General features: G+C 45.5%; 1 protein-coding gene across 1 annotated transcript in view; it reads right to left on the minus strand.

Annotated features, from left to right (window-relative positions):
• LOC116497028 (collagen alpha-1(XXVII) chain-like) overlaps window positions 1-18,518 on the minus strand; it is a 150,251-nt gene that overhangs the window by 98,798 nt on the left and 32,935 nt on the right. Inside the window, exons 6-12 of the mRNA XM_032200523.1 lie at window positions 14,292-14,345; window positions 12,226-12,279; window positions 7,084-7,128; window positions 6,164-6,217; window positions 3,719-3,763; window positions 1,693-1,746; window positions 429-473 (exon numbers count right to left, since the gene is read on the minus strand). Of these exons, the coding sequence (XP_032056414.1) occupies window positions 429-473; window positions 1,693-1,746; window positions 3,719-3,763; window positions 6,164-6,217; window positions 7,084-7,128; window positions 12,226-12,279; window positions 14,292-14,345 (351 nt within the window). The remainder of the gene's footprint in view (window positions 1-428; window positions 474-1,692; window positions 1,747-3,718; window positions 3,764-6,163; window positions 6,218-7,083; window positions 7,129-12,225; window positions 12,280-14,291; window positions 14,346-18,518) is intronic.

Here is an 18,518-nt window from a genome sequence, read left to right on the forward strand (position 1 = left end):
CGCTGGTGTTATACAAACTGAGACGATACAAAGGTTGGAGGGAATCACAGCTAAAAAGGGAAATGTGATGGGACCAGCAGAACAAGCACAGATACCTGGGATGTTGCAGTCACAGCAGGAATTAAACAGCACATTCAGTGGGAGCACGAGGAAAGACACTGCAGAAGAGAATCTGAGCAGTGTAGGACCCAAGGGAGCATGGGCAGTGCAACAAAGAACAGAAATGCCTGTGCAGTGGGCAGAGCATGAAAGGAAGAGAACAGTACTTGTATCTTCAGTTTTCTTCCTGCTTGAGAAAAGAGACATGGAAAGGTTTGTTTGATCTCCCCATTTAGTTCCCATCAGAAGACACTGAAGGGCCCAGCCAAAAGCCTTGTGTTTTGTTTACATTCAACAAAGTCTGCATAATAGACGAGGAAAAACTTTACCGGCCTACCCATCTTGCCCCTCTTCCCAGGAACTCCAGGGATCCCCTGCAAGGAAAACACACAGAGAAAAAAAAAAATAGGTCTGGTTGAGAAAGCAAACAGCCAACCAACAACACAAAACAAAACGAGAAGAGAAAGGGGAATGCAAACCAGCCTAATGACTGCGGCATTGTTCGGGAAGCAAAATGTCAGCTCCTTGCAGTCAGCTGCGAGAGCAGAGGACAATTAACCTTCACCCACTAACTACGGCCCTGAGGACACACGCAGGCAGCATCCACACCCAGGGCAACAGGCTGAGGCTGTGCTTAGCAGGAGCAGTCATTAAGCTACTGGTCTGGAACCAACTGAAGGCCACCGCCAAGGCGCTCGCTGGAGAACTTCTGTTTATGTTTCTTATTTAGTTATACAAGCATTAAATCAGCGACTCTCGAGCGCAGGGCAGTCCCCTCCCAGGCAGGCACACTCACTCCCACATGCTCCCGGGGCCTCTCTGGTTTCTGGAGCTTGCGTTTGAGGGAGAAAAAGTGAGAATAAAACAGGCTTCATCTTACAGTGCCCTTCCTTAGGAGCTCGTGCTGGGGGAAGAGGGAGTCCTTGGATGGGTGGAGATGAGGCAGGTGGGGGGACTTGGGGAAAAGGAGCAAAAAAGCAAGAGAGGTTCTGCAAGGCTCTGAGCACATGGGTTTGGAGAAGGCATGATGGAGAGGGTGGGAGGAAGGGAGGACACGTGGGAACACAGCCACAGGTGCCCTTCCATGGGCCCCACAGTCTTGACTGCCCAACTTGATGCAACTGGAAGGAAAGCCACCGTCAGGAACCCCAGGCACTGCTGCTTCCGAGAGGCAGGCTCCTTCCAGACACCTCCAGCTGGACACCCAAAAGGCTGAGATACTGTAGTTGGGATGCCACTCATGTGGGAGCAGGAAATTTCCACTCACATTGTTCTCCAGCCTCATCCTACTAAGATGAGCTTGAAAGTGGGAGGAGGACAGCAGATTTTAAGTGAAGGACAACACAGAAAAGCTCCTTCCTACACATCAGTGTGGTCTGAGGATCCTGCCTGAAGTGTGGGTTTTCCTGAGCTGAATATTAGCATCTAACAAGGACACAGGTCTTCATGCAAGGGCAGAAACAGGCTAACGGAGTGTTCAAACACTAGGCATGCTTGCCTCTTTTCTCAGGAGCAAGGATAGAAAAGGTTACACCAGGCTCTGAAGAACTGCAGTCAAGCAATACACCAAGGTTTTCTTCAGAAAATACTCACTCGTTCTCCATCAGCCCCTGGTAGCCCAAATAATCCCGGGAGACCAATATATCCCTAAAGGGAAGAAGAAACAAGTAGTCAGCTCTATTTATCCATTAGCATTCAGTCAGTCTGTCTTTCCTGAAGAGCAGCAGAGCATCCTCCAGCGTTGGTCAGTGGCAGCCGTGATGAAATAAACCTTGAGGCAAGTGTATATGCCCATGGACTGCATGGTGCTGGCTTCCACGATGTAGTCCAAGGGCACATACCCTCACACCAGGGATCAGGAGGGTTCCGGGCAGGAAGAGGCCAGCAACAAAAGACCTTACCTGGGCTGGCTCTGAGCATACCTGAGGGAAAGGCAGCTTGGTTCAAGGTTAGCAGGAGTGATGGCAGAAGTAACCCATTCCTTCCACGCTCAGCAGCAGCGGTCGCATTTCGAGTACGCGATGTTTCTGTGCGCCTCTGAGATCCCGCTCAGACAGGACGCGCTGCATAAAATGCTACATTTCCTTTCCCTTGCAACAATTGAAGCCTTGTGTTTAATCCTCTTTGCTCAGCAGTTAGCACAAAGTTACCTTGTGTGCTGGTCCTTTGCAAAGGACTGTTTGTGCCAAACATGCAGAATCGAGAGGAAGTGAATTTCAGCAGGGAGCCCCCTCAGTGGCACCTCGCTGTTACAAGAGCCAAGTGCTAACACTGATTTTCTCTCATCTTTCTTTCTCCATCATCACTAAATCTCTTACTGTCAGCCCCACCAAATTCTTTCACCAGTCCATCGCTCCCTTTGGGTTGCGCTTCCTCTAGGGACGATATCCCACTGGGAAATACGGCCACATTGTAATGATGCTGCCTGCCTTTGCCTCCTGAACCCCAAGACAAACCATGCGACTCCTGAACTACTCCCTGCAGAAGAAAAAAACAGAGATGGGGAGGTGGAGAAGAGCCCACAGCTGATTGCCTTACTCCACAAAATGCAGAGATCTCACCTTAGAGATCTGTACCCAATTCTGATTGACTGCAGTTGAGCTGAGAGTGGCTTTCCTGGGGAGCTAGAAATACTTCAGTACGCAGCACTCAGGTACAAAGCAGAAAATAATTTTCAAGTCTTTCTGCTAAACAGTGCTCTCAGAATTATACAGCTACCAGTTGACAATTACATGAGATCTTGGTTAGGCCAGTGAAACGGATGCACCAGGAAAAATGTTACCGCTTGCAGAAGAGAGGTGAGCAAGCTGTTTGTTCTCTCCCAGACCTTTCTTTCCCCTGCAGGACACCAAGCACGTGTTCTCCCTCCCCAGCTCAGGAATACGGCTAGCTAGAGGGTCAGCATTTGTTTATTCCTTGCAGTTTTCCCAGTGATGAAAGCCAGCTGGTTGAATTTATTGCATATAGAGAAAGTATCACGTGTCAGGGAGAGAGGGAATTTTATTGGGTCAGAATCTCATTGTGAATTTACAATTGCAGGAAAAGAACAAAATGTGATTAAAGGGAGTCTTAACTGTTAAAAAAAATTAAATCCTTTGCAGTGAGGAAGAACTCCCAGAAATTCAATTTGATGAGCAAAAGGAGGCAGAACAGAAATATTCATGTTTATATTTGCACATGGCTTCAAGATGCTGGCTTACCCTTCTGCATAATGATATAAATCACTCCCAAACTCAAGACTATACCCAAAAGAGCCCATATTCAGCACAGTCAAAGACCACTGAACCACATTTATTGAAACTAAAGAGGCCTTTGGGAATTGGGGCTTGCAGAAAGTTCAGACTTTGGTCTTCTGTAGGAATTTGTATACCATTCTTCCCTTCCTGCAATGTAAGGGGTTGGCTTTACATCATCAGAGCTATCATTGATCTTTAATCTTGGTATATTCAGAGTTTAATTTAAAAAAATTAACAGTGTTTCAGTAAGTAACCAGTGTGCAATTCAAATCCCCTGAATCCAACAACTTAGAGGAACTTGTCTCAGGTTTGCAAAATTAAGCATACAGTTTCTTGAGAAGCCCTTTGTAGAAACAAGTAAACACAAATCAAAGGCTGCTTACCCGACTGCCTTTTGGACCAGCTTCCCCTATGGGGCCAGGTAAGCCCTAGAACAGAAGGGAGAAAACAAAGACAAATGTGGACAGGCTTTAACTTCACCTAACGAGCACTGCCAAGTCTCCAGCACTGTCCCTGCGTGGTTCTGCTTTCAGTGCTGAGTCCAAGGCGTATCAACAAAGGAGGAAAAAAAAACAACAAAATGACACAAACACAAATCTCCCATTGTTGGGGAGCTGTGCCTCTGCAGAACCTGAGGCAGCTGCATGTAGTGAGCCTTCCCCGGGGCTCAAGTAATGATTTCTGATCATAAAGATCAGAAAGATTCATGCAGCAGGGCGCAGAGGTTGCATTACACTTCAGAAGCAACATACAGTGATCCTCTGTACCCGACAGCTCTCGTTTCATTTCCCTGCCTAACTGAACACACATAGCAGTGACAAATATATTTTGATACCTGTTTGGGGAACACAGTCGGGCCCTGATGCAGTGACAGAGCCCCTCTCATTTTTACAGCCTACAAGGTCACGTAGCAGTGCAGGTGCTGCACATCTCTAGCCCTCTGCAGCATTACCATCCATTTCTGTCCCTACTGCTGTGAAAAGGAACCCTGTAAAAATGCATGATGAATTTTCATGTTTATTGTCCTCTAGCAAGTTTCCAGATCAATTTTTATCCAATTCCAAATGTTGTTGGGCTTTTTTGGAAGCAAAAAGAGTAATAATAATAAAAAAAGGCAATGTCCGTATTTCCTTTAGCTGGCAGCACTGCACGCACAGCCTGGGATCTGAAAGTCAAGTTGTGCTCTTTTCTGGCTCATGCATCATTGCCAGTCAGAGAACTCAGCCACCGGGGCAAAGTTAACAATTCTGCCTATGATGCACAAATCAAAACAGAGCCAAGCTTGCTCTCCCATAGCACTGCAGAGCCAGCACAGCTGACAGGAGTAACAAGTAGTAAAATCTCATTAAAGTAAACAGCCCCGATGCTGGATACACACGGCATTCAGATATACTGAAAAAAGCTGCTTTAAAAAAGAAAAGTCACTTTCTTGACCCAAACCACATTTGAAGAAAGTGCTTTTGTTCTTCATATGTCAAGCGCAAATATTTCACCCTGCTTATCTGATGGGCAGAGCACTGCTGTGAATTGCTAAACAGCATTCATTAGCCTTGTATGTCCATTAAAGCTCGGACCGTTTTCTATTAGTCATCTAATGCACATTCACACCTAGGAGATTCTTTGGCACACACATCTCTGAGGGCCTTTCAGGGTATGAATGCAGCATTTAGTCAGGTGCACAAAACTTCCCTCCAGGTCTACCATCTGCATTCTCCAGCAGGCATCTGTGTATTCCACCTACAATTTGCTAAGCGAGGTATCGATCTAATTTAGAATTTAAAATAGATCATACACTACTGATAGTCTGAGGCAGGGGGAATGCAGACTTGTTCTGAAGATCTAGCTCATGCTTAGTCCAATACCATGTACATCTGGGTAAAAACTCTTGTATGAACTCATGGGAAGTCTGAAAGACAGCAGACTTCCTGGGGTCTTTGACATCTGCCTACCTTCTTAATTATGTATGTAAATACAAAAATGGGTGAATCTAACAATAATATGTCCATTTAAAAAAACATGACAAACTCATTTCACTGTAAAATTCTACAGGACCTGTCTCCTGCCTGCATACAGATTCCAATTAGAGATCTTTTAAATTCTACTTCTTACTTTTCTTCCAACTACTCCACTTCTTACATAAGTAAGAAAATAAGGTGTCTGATCCTGCTCCATTTTCCTTTGCATGCTCCACCATTCCTAATGTTGTCTTAGTAATTTTATTTTTCAGATAGAAGACAAAAATTTGATTTTCTTTTTTTTTTTTTTTTTTTTTTTTTGCAGCCACAAATTCGATTTATACATATTATTGGACCACGTATAACTTTATACATATGAATATATATGTATATGATTATATAAGCAAATTTTACTAGCTAAAATCTTTTAATTCAGAAATACGCTTTATGTCCCAGGTTTCTAACCTGTTCAACATCAGATGCAAGAACTTGCCTAAAAGTGAGGGGTTAGCAGCTTTCATGTTTGTTTCTCTGCTGTTATTTGTTTTTTCATAGTCTTATAGTGAATCAAAAACCATATAGATTTTGTTACAGAAATTCAGGTTTTATCCATTACAGTCATAAAATACATTCTAACAACCTTAGTGTCTCCCTCAGTGATAGGCCATGGCATTGCTACAGGATCTCGGGCAGGGAAGAAGGAAAGCCAGACATGGACTTGATCAAGTCTTTTCCAACCTCAGTGATTCTTAGTTTCCTTGTTCCAGGGGTCTGCACTGTCTTTAGTGGGGCATGTATTTAGCATGGCACATATTTAGCTACCTGCACACCCAAATCCCTAGTCTGTGCACAGCACGATGAGATTTACTGCACCTGCCTGCCAGGATAACCTTTGGCACCAGGGCTTCCGTCTGGTCCTCGTTCACCCTTTGGAAAGAAGAGAGACAAGGTAAGGTGAATGCTGCACTTGAGAAACCTTTTCAGTTACTTTGAGAGGGGGTGGAATGAATTAACTTTATGCAAATTTATAAAGAAGAAAATATTAAAAGTGGACAGCAAAATAAATTAATGAGGGGAAAAAAGCAAGCAGAAGCCCTGTCAGTAGGATCCATGCATTAAGCAAGTGTTGGTATTTCTCCTTCTCCCTCCATCTGCAGTGAAAGCAGCAGATAGTTCGAAACAAGGAGGCTAAGAGAAGGTGTAAGGCTGCATCTATATCTGGCATATGGAAGCATTTTACTGGTGAGGAAGCACTGCCAAAATTCTTCAGAACTAAATGGATTCATGTATAATATCCTTTAACATCATTGCTAACAGGGCCTGCTATTCATTGCCCTTTTTTTTCTGAACTGCAAACATCAGACTTAACCAAATAAAGGGGGGATAGAAAAGGGGAGAGGGGGAATAGGCTTTGGGAGGGGAAATACATGTTAGTACTAAATATGATGCGGCTAGTAAACTCCAGATGAAATTAATGTAAAAGAAAAAAAAAAGTGGGGAATATGGTGAGCTGGTATTTCTTCCACCACATAAACCTAACGTGGTCGAGCAATAAAAATTAGAAATTCAATTTAGAAACTCCAAGGCAGTGTCCTCTCACCAACCTGCTGATGCTCAGTGTGTGTGCACAGCTCCTGGCAGTGTGGGAGCTCACTGTGCATCCCCTGTGTGTACCAAGCTGCCCCTGGCAGGAGCTGGCTGTCCACACTGAGCAGGCTGTACAGGATCCAAACTAGCAGCAGAGTCAGTCAATCCACCCCTCTTTGCAGGTTGAGGAAATTGAGAAGACTCACCTGGTCTCCAGGGTGACCTGGTGGTCCAGGGTAGCCTTTATATCCCTGTTGAAATAGGGTAAAAAAGATGAATTAGAAAACAAAAATGATTATGTATATAAGGTTTGGTTTGAATTTCTCTTTGCAGGTAGGACTAAAGTTCTGACAAGAAGCAGGTCGTTGGATATGGGCTAGCACTACACGATCATAACCTTTTAACGTACTAGTTTGTCTGCACAGCCCAAATCCTGCCCATGGTCCCAGGCTGTGCTGCAAGGCAGTGTGGCAGCAGCCTGCACCACGAGGGTCTGGCTGGCGGCTACTTGAGAAGGACTTGCTCCATCAACAGACAGTTGTATCTACAGTCAGGTCTGGCTATTCGTAATCCACAGTTATCTGTCATCCTTAGGAAACCACAGGCCTGTAGGCTAAAGCGTTGGCTTTGGGCAATCTGGGGGACTTGAGCTGCTGCCTTCAGAAAAGCCTGGATCTCAACTGCAGATCTCAAGCCCACGGTGAAAGCAGTGATCATTCCTGTGTAATTTTATCTGGCAATTCTTGCACCAATCCTTACATGAAGTGGGTCACTCGCATTTCAGAGAGAGCTCTCACTTTTGCTTTAGAAGTTGAAATGCCATAGGAAAAAGCTCCAAAACCACTTACTGTCATGGGAAGCTTCAGCTTGGTTTCTAGCTTGAACCTGTCTAGCTTCCAGCTTTTCTAATCTAATTATTACAAGGTATGACAACATGCAGAGCTCTTCGTTACCAAGCTACCTAAAATGGTGAGCGAACTCTCTCTTAACCTGCTTTCTGCTGAATTAGTTTGAATGAGTTTCTTAATCCATCTTGCTAGCTGGCAGGTGTTGCAGGCTTCAAATCATTCTCACAGGTCTTTCATAAACCTGCTTCAGTTTCCTTTTTATTTTTTTTTGAGATGCAGACACTGGAGCTTTACAACGGTAGCCTGTTCAGCTGCAGACTGATCAGTATGTATTTTAAGACAGTTCCCTTTCCCCAGGATTTAGCTAAATCTCTCTCCAAACACGGGCTAAATACTGCAAGTGGCAGGCACTTCAGATTTTTTTGTTTCCCTTTATTATGTTACTTCAGCTATTTAAAATAAATCAAAACTCCGTCAAGTGGAGTCAGAGCAGATTAGAAGATTAAATTCGGTTAGAGAGATGATTGTTTAGCTGGGCTACTAGAAAGACTGAGAAAAAAAAAAGGAGGGAGGGGTGCAGAAAATTTAACCTGAAACAAACGGGCAGAGAAAACAAACAAGAAATAATCCTTGCGCACATACTACAGAAATAACAAAAGGCTTTCAGGGTGGGTTACAACTGCTAATTGCAACTCAGCCCCTGCTCCTCGCCCTGTCCCAGCCCAGGGCTTCCCGCACACGTTGCCTGTCTGCAAAGCCCACGGGGAGCAGCCCCCTGCTCTGGAAGCCCTGACCAAGCCCTGGCCACGGCCTCAGCCTCTCGCTTCCCTCACCAGATGAACCCAGGCCTGTTTCTGCTCCCAGGTCCACACCTCTGCTTAACTGCTTTTTTATTCTTCCCATGGGCTATTTTAGACCTGCAGCTTAAGCCTGCGCTGGCGGAGGTATGCAATGCTCTCAGCCATCCTGGCTACTACCCACTCCCCTTCGCATTCCTCCTCGCTCGTTATTTCAGACATTTTGGCCTGGAAAATCATCAATTCCCTTTTCACCGCATCTCTCCCCTGCTCAACCTTGCTGATGTATCACGGCCTGCTCTTTCTGAGCTGCACACCCCCGAGAAGGCGGTGGATAATCTGAAAAACCATCTGGCTACCGGCTGGCCCTTATCTGAACTTCCTAGAAGGTCCTTTCTCCGAACACTGTTAGCACGTTTCAGCCTGTGGCTCCTACACTGGCAGTGCCCAGCAGCTGCTGGAGCAGCACCAGCAGATGGATTCCCTGCACACCTCCAGCAGTTTGCCCCTCGAGATCCTGTCACGTTTAGCTGCTCTCTGGCTCCTGGACAAGGCCCAGAAAGGAGGGGAGATGGTTGGGATTGCAAAGCTCCAAACCCGCCCGGGTGTGGAAGGCCAAACATGGCCTGTCCCTGCAGCAGGGACCAGCAGGGTGCTGTGAGGCTGAGGACGTCTGTTCTGGTGCCCACCTCACCCCTTCCAGAGAGCTGCCAGTGCAAACAGCCCGGGGTTCAGCATGGCCAGACGCACCCTGGCACAGCATGGAGCCCATGGGTTTCTTCCTGGGGCCTCTGCCCAGCTCCTCCATCCACGGCCTGGAGCAGGAACTATGTTTGTTTCCAGAGAGCTGGAGGAATTACCTCCATGGATATACACCCCCAAAGAAGTCTAATTCCATCCAGACAAGACAGAGGTGCCTGGCTTGGCTGCTCTGGATCATCCTGCTCTGGCTGGGTTCCTGCAGGACAGGGATTTCAAGCCTCTGCTGTCCACCTAGGGCAGGTGGCTGGGGGAGAGCCCCTCAGGCACTCAAAGCACGACCTGAGCTAATGTCTGCACCAAGCACTGCACTGCTATCTCTATAATGGTAAGTGAATTCCACTGAAGTTAAATACGTACTCTACTACGGTTGCATCCTATTAAATATCCTCTTCACTATTTATAGTGAGCTCTGGGAAGCTTCAAATGTGTGTTTCTTGACGGTATATTGCAGTTATTTCTGTCTCAGGTTAATTATAATGAGGAGAAAACAGAAAAGCTTGTATATGCTGAAGTTAGCTGGAATGTGAAAGCATTTACCTGCTAAATCCTCTTCAAATAGCTCTAAAATGACAGGGCAGAGGGTATGAAAACAACTGCATTTGCTCTTTTATCCAAACACTTCCTGATGATTACAGGGTGTTCAACACAAAGGGCTGTGATTTAGAAAGGAAATTGCACTCCAGTGAAGGATTTGCTCATCTGTGATGATATTTATAATTCACTCTATCCTGGCTATAAGGAACCATCCTGCACTTTGATAGGAAATGTAAGGAGTAAAGAGGCCAGCGAGTGAGATCGGCACGACACGATGTGTTTTCAAGCACTGACCAATTCACAGCTCTGCCTTTACTCCCTGAGTGACTTTAGCAGAGCTGCTTCTCTCTCACTGCTGCTGTCCCGCACAACCTTGCACTTTGCTACAACCACTGGCTCCTCCACAGCATTTGAGGCCGACAGTAACGATGCAGTGAGTGCTGCTGAGATGTCTGGGCATGGCAGACCAGGCTCTCTGGTCCTACAAAGAGCCAAAGGTGTGTATCCACGAGGCAGGTGCTATGGTGTAAGCCATGCTGTCCAAAACCGTATGCCGCTTGCTTGTGGCTCCAGCTCACGCTGCTGAGACATTTGTTTCATTTAGCGAGAGAAGTGTTTTGTTTCTTTTGCCTCTCCGAAAGTTTCTACACAGAATTCTCAGATCAAAGTCCTCAGAGCTCTTTTCACTGTCCCCCATGGAGTCAGAGGGAGGGATGTCCATTTCCAAGGCGTAGCTGTTTTCTGGTAGCCAAGCTGTGTTGCCTATTTTCGGCCAAACACCAGCATATTTTCACTGGGAGAATGCCAGCAGGGAATCCAAATAAAAAAAGATTTTTCCAAACATTTCTCCAACAGCTGTAATTTATTTTTTTTTTTCTTAATACAGGATGCTAATAAAAGCCAGGTTACACCAAAACCACTGCCAGGCTAGTGCTACTGGGAGGTACTTTTTTTAAGCTGTACCAAAGGAAAAAATTCTGCATCCAACTTGTTCATTACTCAGAGAAACAGAAGCATACCCCTGCCTTCATCCTGTCCTAGGGGAGCCAAGATCAGATGTGAAGGCCATGTGCTGGACTCAGGAATGTTTGTTCAATCTCCTATTCCTTCTCCATTTTTTTCCACTATGAGGCCTTGCTCTCCTGACATTGCATTTTGCTGATCATAACCACAAGGTTTTGTTTTATGAGCTGTTATACCAGGAAAATGATATTCTTTGCACCTTATTTATTAGAAGTTGTTTGTGACAGCAAAAGATGGCTAATTAATCACTTTTCTACTCCTAGCTCCATACAGCATGATCAGCTTTGGAAGTAGAAACATAAACACAGTCCCCTACCCTTGCCAGTTTGATTCCAATATAAAGCATACAGCGAGCAGTCGCGGAGAGGAAGGGTTTCTTTTAGCTTCCTTCAGAGCTTTTTTCTCTCCCTACAGTCTTAAAGCATACTTGAGGTGGTGTTTGTGTGCAGCTAATTGGCCTGAGGAACAGCAGTATATCTTCAACGGCCCATTGACCAAAAGTGCTTGAACCAAGAGTGCTAAATTTAACTGTTCGGCTTTGCTCTGTCAATGTTGGCTCACTGGGAAGGAGAGTCATGTCTGCTGAGCACAACTATCAAGCAGCTCCCTTCAACAGCTTCCAGAAAACCAAATCAACCTGCCAAAACAGCCTGGAGCTCGAAGGTCAGCTGAAGTGTCCTTGATGTATGAAAGGTGCGGACTCAAGGTAGGGATCACTAAGGTACTGTGGTGTGGACTTGTACATGTGAACACACGCACATGCTCTGCTGCAACATAAAGGATGGAAGGATCTTGTGCTCTGTCCCCGTGTGTCGTTTTCTAGGCATAGGCATGTTGTTGGCAATGCTAATGTTGAAACATCAACGTGGAAGCAAATAAAGCAAAACCTGACTGGTGCTGTCAGTCTCCAGGCAAAATAGAGGGGAGGCCTACACATGTTTTGTTTGAAATATGCTTTAGCAGGAGAGACAGTCAGGTTTTCCCCTGGAGTGCCTAAACCTATCCTGAATCCAACCTTTGAGTACTGATGTAGGTTCTAGGTCCACCCAGTTAACATATGAGCTGAGCCAGATCTGAACTCAGCCTTCTGATGAGGACCCAGTGTCAGGGCGCAGAGGGATGATGCAGTGCAGTGGACACCAAATAGAAAGAAGGAAGAGAAACCTGGATTCAGAATTTCATTTTGTACTCATACAGAGTGTTGCTGTTACAACCCCCAGGCAGTTGCTCCAGCCCTGTGTCATGGTTTACACACCTGTGAAACAGGCAGAAGATTTTTTTTGCTGGGTACCAGTGCTTAACTGAATCTTTCAGCTAGAGTTAGAGGAAGGCAATTTAAATTAACAATAGTGATTTTATCCATTAGAAAAGGACACACACTTACCTTTCTACCAGGTGGTCCAGGGAACCCAGTCAAACCAGGTAAGCCCACATCTCCCTGTAGGAAGCAAGCAAGTCGCATTAATTTTCATCAACATTGTCCCTGTGCTCAGCACACTGTTACTAAAATTATTTTGCCTATGGTAGTACCCAGCTATTGATATTTGTGATTCTAATTGCGACTCTTCAAAAACAGAATGGATAAGAAGTGTAGATTTAAACACCATCTTTTTAAACTGGCTCATATAAATTATAAACCCAGTTAATTAGTTACAGCTGCTGCTGGAGCCCAGCTTTTTACCAGCAGAATGAATGCCTTTTTTTTTTTTTAAAAAAGGCTCTCATTCAGCCACTTGCTTCATTTGCCTTTCCATAGGTGTTTAAATCTCCAAGGCAAGAAAATTCTAGCTTTTATATGCAACAAGAACAACAGATACCCCCTGCCAAATCCTGTGGTTCTGCTCTTATTGCGCTACCACGCTGGCTCAGCTCATGGCTCCAGTTCAGGTGGCTCTGTTGGTGTAAGTATTTAACCTGCCTATGTAACATGGATTGAAACTTTACAGGCTGCTCTTGGGAGAGGTTTTTCAGTGGCCTGCACTTCTGAAAAGGGATTGCATCACTTCCCAGCTGGCAAATCCAAATCATCATAGAAAGAGCACTTTGGTGTGAGAACTCTCTAACATCTGATCCATTAGCACAAGTACATTTTGGCCTCCTCTGATTAGGATCAAACCTTTAGGGTCTCTAACGCTTGGAGTATCTAGCTTGAAAATTAGGCATTGCTCCAAAGTCCTGCTGGAAATTTCTTGTTTCTATTACTGCTAACAGGAACAAAGCCTTGTTAACATGAGCTGAAAGTGATCTGGATCTCTCCCTTTCTTACATTAAGCATGCTTACAGGAGAACAGTTCCAGATTGTCCGTGTGGATGGTTTCCATGTGATGCCGTTCTGATATAGTACCCGACATTTCAAAAGGCATCTCGTGCTGTTAAGTTAAAGGCATTGTTTCAGATTTAGCCATCTCATTGTGTGCTAGTGTCACCCTCCATCTCGTGTTTGTGTGGTGTGCACTACATCATTGCAGCATCTGGTTTCAAATGAAGGGCCTGAGCTCTTCATGGCTGATGTTTTCTATTAGCTGTGAATTTACAGCAAGGCATATGATGAAAGGAAGAGGTGCAGGCTTCTTGCCCCGAACATGAATTACGAAGTATTGTGCAGACACTACTGATAGAAGTAACTGAGGTAGGTGTTGGGAAGTTCTGATTGCTCTTCTATTCATTTCTAGACTTCTGTGAGGCCTTGCTGCTTCAGTAAAATTCACTCAGCTGTGAAACAGCAAAAAAGGGGCTCATAATTCATTGAAAGGAATTAGCAGGAGAACTCTGATCCTTAACAGTTGCTACATCCAGAAAGCAGCCACACTTCCCAGTTGTGTGTGCTTTGTGTCAATTTGATGAGACGTTGGTGGGAAGGCTTCTGGTTACCACACAGCAGGATCCACACTTTGGCAGTGCAGTGGTCTGAGAAGTTCTCCTTCTCTGCCAGCGAGACAGCGAAGCTGCTCTCAGAGCAGCAGTCTGCTGCGGGCTGCGTTTGTGACGGGAGGCAAAGCACTGCTCCTCAGCAAGAACATCATTTCTTTTGCCTTCACGGTTTTAATTGCGTGTATTGGGATTGCCTCCTTCTACAGCTGCATGCCCAGAGACGGCAGTGTGTGGCTGTATCTCACACAGATGTATATCCACTATTTAAGCACCTAGCTTAAGCAGCCGCATGCTTGCAGCAGCAGGGACTTAAGTTTGGGCTTTAGGTTACACCTAAGACAGATAAACACCTGGATGACAAGAAGCTGTGGCAGCAAGCACTTCAGTGCACTGTGGCCACTACCTTAGCTGACTCTTTAGTCCTGAATCCAGGGTCTAAGTCTTAATTTTAAGTCCACAATCTACTTGAGTGTCTGTGTTGCTTATGGCTGCAGTACGGACCCCCTCCACATGAACACACAGGGCTTATACAATAAGTACAACACAGTCTCAATGCCTGTGCAGTCTGGTCAGTCTTACCTTCTGTCCACTGCGAGCTTTTCCAGGTGACAGCCCAGGATCTCCTTTCTGACCCTGAAACAAAAAAACTTAAATTAATGACATAATCTAAGGATCCTGCTCATAGACATTGTTTTGCTTTCACCAAGCCCCCAAATTAGAAAAACACAGTTTTATCTCTGTTTCGTCCTCGCATCTCAAGTGCTACTCCTAAAGAGCTATCCCTACAGCCCCTAGGTACAGCTCTGTTTTCCTGGGGCTGGTTTGGGTGAGTGAGTGCTGCTGCTAAAGGGTTGAGTTTTAAATAGTATTTGACAGTATTAAATTGACTAAAGAAAGGATATCTGGAAGACGGCAACGTCAGGACTTTTGATACTTATTAGACTAGACAGCTGTGATTTCTTCCTTGTCTACAAGTACCATCACAAAAATAATTACCAAGCCTATTACTGTGGGTAAACCATCCTTCTTAACAACTTCCTAGCTGCTGTTGCTTTCTTTAACTGTGGGGAATAGATGAAACTGGAGAGAAAGTTACACTAATTAGACAGCACCAGCAGCCAGAGCAATTGTGAGGCTTTCAGGCTGGCAGAGGGAAGAGGCACACTTTATCTTAAGTGGCAGTATGCATTATTTTCTTGTTCAACAACCATGACGAGAGAAAGTACAACTGAAGACCGACCTTCTGACAAACCCAGGCTGGAATTTCAGCAGCATATGAACGTCTAATTTCAGTAGATGCCTTTGAAAATCCCGGTTTAAAATCTTTAACAGTGGAAAGGTGGCGTGTGTACCTAACAGGTTAAGAGACAGAAGCAGGAAAAAGTAGAAGAGATTTGAAGCGTGCCAGATTCTTTTGGCAGGGGAGAGGTAAGGCTTAGCACACCCAGCAGCTTAGGTCTGTATAACATTGTGCTGGCACGGCCAGGACAGTATCAGGCACTGGCTGTGTAACGCCCCTGGGATCACAAACAAGTCCCTATCTCTGCATGCCACGTCGGCAGCCTGGGATTCAAAACTAACCCAAAGCACAGGACAGTTGTAAGGGGTAATTAATCTTTGTCAAGTGGAGTGCTTGGAGGGAAAGCGAGATCGTACAAAGGAGTAATAATATTTACTACCTGGCATTTCTCATTGACAGCACAAAGATCTAGCTATGGCCAGCTGATTTTCCATGCAGCATCACTGCGACGACTTCCCAGACATACTTCCCACCTTGCAGAGTGTCTGTCTCCCCTTCTCCTGCTCACCATCCATCACAAGCTGTAAGGTTCAGGGAGAGACTGCTTGGCTACGGACTGTAGGGAGCACTGCTGATTCAAGGCAGATGCGTCTGTACAGATCCTGAATGAAGGCTGCCTGCCTTCCAAGCAGTAACTGAAGTCATGCAGGCGATCTTGCTTTGCACACAGCTGCTATCAGGGCAATTCTCCCACTCTTTGAGCAGGCTGTGGGTGCTATCACTGCTTGGAAAAGATTACAGCAGTCAAGATCACAGGGTATTCGTTTCTACTCTGCAAAATGAACATACTGCTGCATGTAGACACCCACCACCCTCCACAAACGTGCTCCGTGAGATGACTCCAAGCCATGCAGAGGAATACAAGCCTCTCACATTTTTCCCTGGAAAGCTCCAGACCATGTTAGCAAGGACTGTGTCTCATACCACACTTCTATTTTCAACACTGCTGCAGTCCTCACACAGGGGGGGAGCTCGGCCACGGTGTGATCACAATTTCCTAAGATTAATCAACAAGACTGCATCAGGGCCAGAGAGGACAGATGGCTGGATGTTGAGGGCTGAGACTGAGGATTAAGTGCCCAGCTCTTCTTGTGCAGCAACTGCAACAAGAGAATGCCCCTACACCTTGTCCATCGGCACCTTGCCCACAAGCCTCTCGCTTCCCCCTTCCTCTTGTAAAGGAAGAAATTGCTTTCTTCTGTTTTTCTTCCCTACATGAGAGAAGTTGATGGCTGTGCAATTTAAACACCTCAGCTTTGCAATCCCACTAACAGTATTCCAAACATCAGAGGCATCAGAGTCAAACCATTCACTAAAAGGAAAATTCAACTTTGCCTCACACTGTAACAAGAGAGATTTATCCAGAGCAGCTAACTAAGCAGAACATACCAACATCTGAGGCAAAGGCTTCTGGATAAGAAACACAAACCCAACTCTTGTAGTGCCTTTGGAAAACACCCTGCTGGACAGGTAACTTCCCTCCCGGTCCCAAACACTCCTAGGACATCCCCAGAGCTGCATCTATTCATTAGCAAGAACGCCCCTCCTGCTCCCCCCAGCAGGTTACAGATCCCACAGCCAGCATCCCCAGCCAAATATATGTCTGCATCTGCTTAAGAGGTTATCTGCTACAATCAGTCTTTTCTAATTAGATGCAACAGCAATGTTGCAACTGCCAAGGACAAAAAATTGAAATGCCAAGAAGTGGCAGGAAGGCCTCTTTAAAGTGTTGCACGTTATAAATTGCTGAGAAAAGCAGGATGAGCTTATTTCTCGGGTGGCACAAGTGGGTGTACTGCCACTGAAGTCAGTGGAAGCGTGCCCAAACAGATCGGTGGGAATTTGGCTCAACAGCTACATACAGCTCTGTGCAAAGCGAGCTAAGTTCAAGCTTAGCTTGCTCAGTACAAGGGCCTGTGAGTGCTCAGCTCCAGCCACCAGAACAAGGTGTGCTCTGCACAGGATGGATTCAGAAATAAAGCCAGTCTGACAACACAACACCGGTGCTCGCCAGCACAATGCACCCAGAGCTGAGAGCAGAACTGAGATGCACACGGACATCTCAGGCAGCTGCAGCACTGAATCACATCCCCTGTACGTAGGCACTGACCGACCTTGTGAGTGCTCTGTTAATTCAGCTCATAAAAACTGTGCTCTTGGGTTACTTCCTAAGTGACAACGACTTGGTGTTAGTCATAATTTCCAAGCTGTACCTATCTGATAAGTTCAGTTTCCTTTCCAAGTTGCTCCTTTTTTTCCCTGTTATTAATGGTTGTCCAGGGAAGACCTGGCCCTGCTGGCACTGCCACCTGAAGGCTCCCAGCACAAATTCTGGTTGGGGCTGCCCTTCACAATCCATAATTTTGGCCATGGGCTGGATGTGCTAAGAAGATACCAGGTGCAGGTTTGTCAAGCCTGGTGAAGGGAATTGGTATTTAAAATGTAAGGAGGTGAAATACCTTTTTTTTCTTTTTCTGTGACTACTAGCTTCTGGGACTGGTGTAACACCTAAGAACTTAAGGCAAGAAGGGAAGACAAAGCCCTGGCAACTGATACACATCTTCTAAGAGCTGCTTCACATGCAAAGGTCTTGCAAATGTGGCTTTGCAGGCTCTAGAAGCTACTAGAGGTGGAGTTACACCTGGGCCCGGGCTGAGCTCTCAGATCCCTTTGCAAACTCAGTGCTTCTTGTGACAAAGCCTCACGGAGAACAGTCTGATCCTGCAAATGGTGCCTGGGTAAAATTACACTACGTAGTACAGACTGATGGCACCAGATCGCTGCTGCCGCCTGCTACAGCCATCCCCCAGCTGAGGGCTTCTGCTGCCAGACAGACTGTTCAGCAGGACGGGGGGAAATACCTATAGGAAGTTTTAATTTCTAATAGAAGGCCAGCTGAATATAGCTTTATTACAGCCAAATGATGTTTTCTGACAAGGTATTGGACTGAAGTCCAAAAAAAAAAACAAAAAAATATAGCATAAAAAAACAGTTTGATTGCACAGATTGGATCAGGCTGAATTTGCAGGCCTGGAAGTTAGGTAAAAAGGACTTTGATTTGACTTGTAAAACTCAGCAAGTGTGATCTGGAAATCACTGATGGAGAATAAATGCAGAACACTGAGATATAGAACTTTTACGGCCTCACTTTGCAGGCCATATAGCCATACTTCAGAATTTAAAACAGCTGCTGCTCACCACCACGTCTCCAGTGCCTAATTTTTAATCGCATAATGGCAGCACGCCAGGTTTCCAGAATCTTTTTCCCAGAGCATCAGCAGTGCTTCTAACGGCTCTGCCTACTGATGAGATCATAAAAAGAAAGGAATCTTGCTTGCACCTTTCTCTGTGTTTGGCTGAAACATCCTGCAGCTTCCTTGTTAGTGAAAACCTCTACGAAGCTCTGCCCCTTGAAACTCAACGACAGTTTGGCCCCAGAAAGGCATTACGAGACATAAATCTATTCCCGTGTAACCGATGACACCAAAACAAAGCAAACAAATTTC

Source organism: Aythya fuligula, chromosome 19 (genome assembly GCF_009819795.1).
Source record: "Aythya fuligula isolate bAytFul2 chromosome 19, bAytFul2.pri, whole genome shotgun sequence".
NCBI classification, from domain to species: Eukaryota; Metazoa; Chordata; class Aves; order Anseriformes; family Anatidae; genus Aythya; species Aythya fuligula.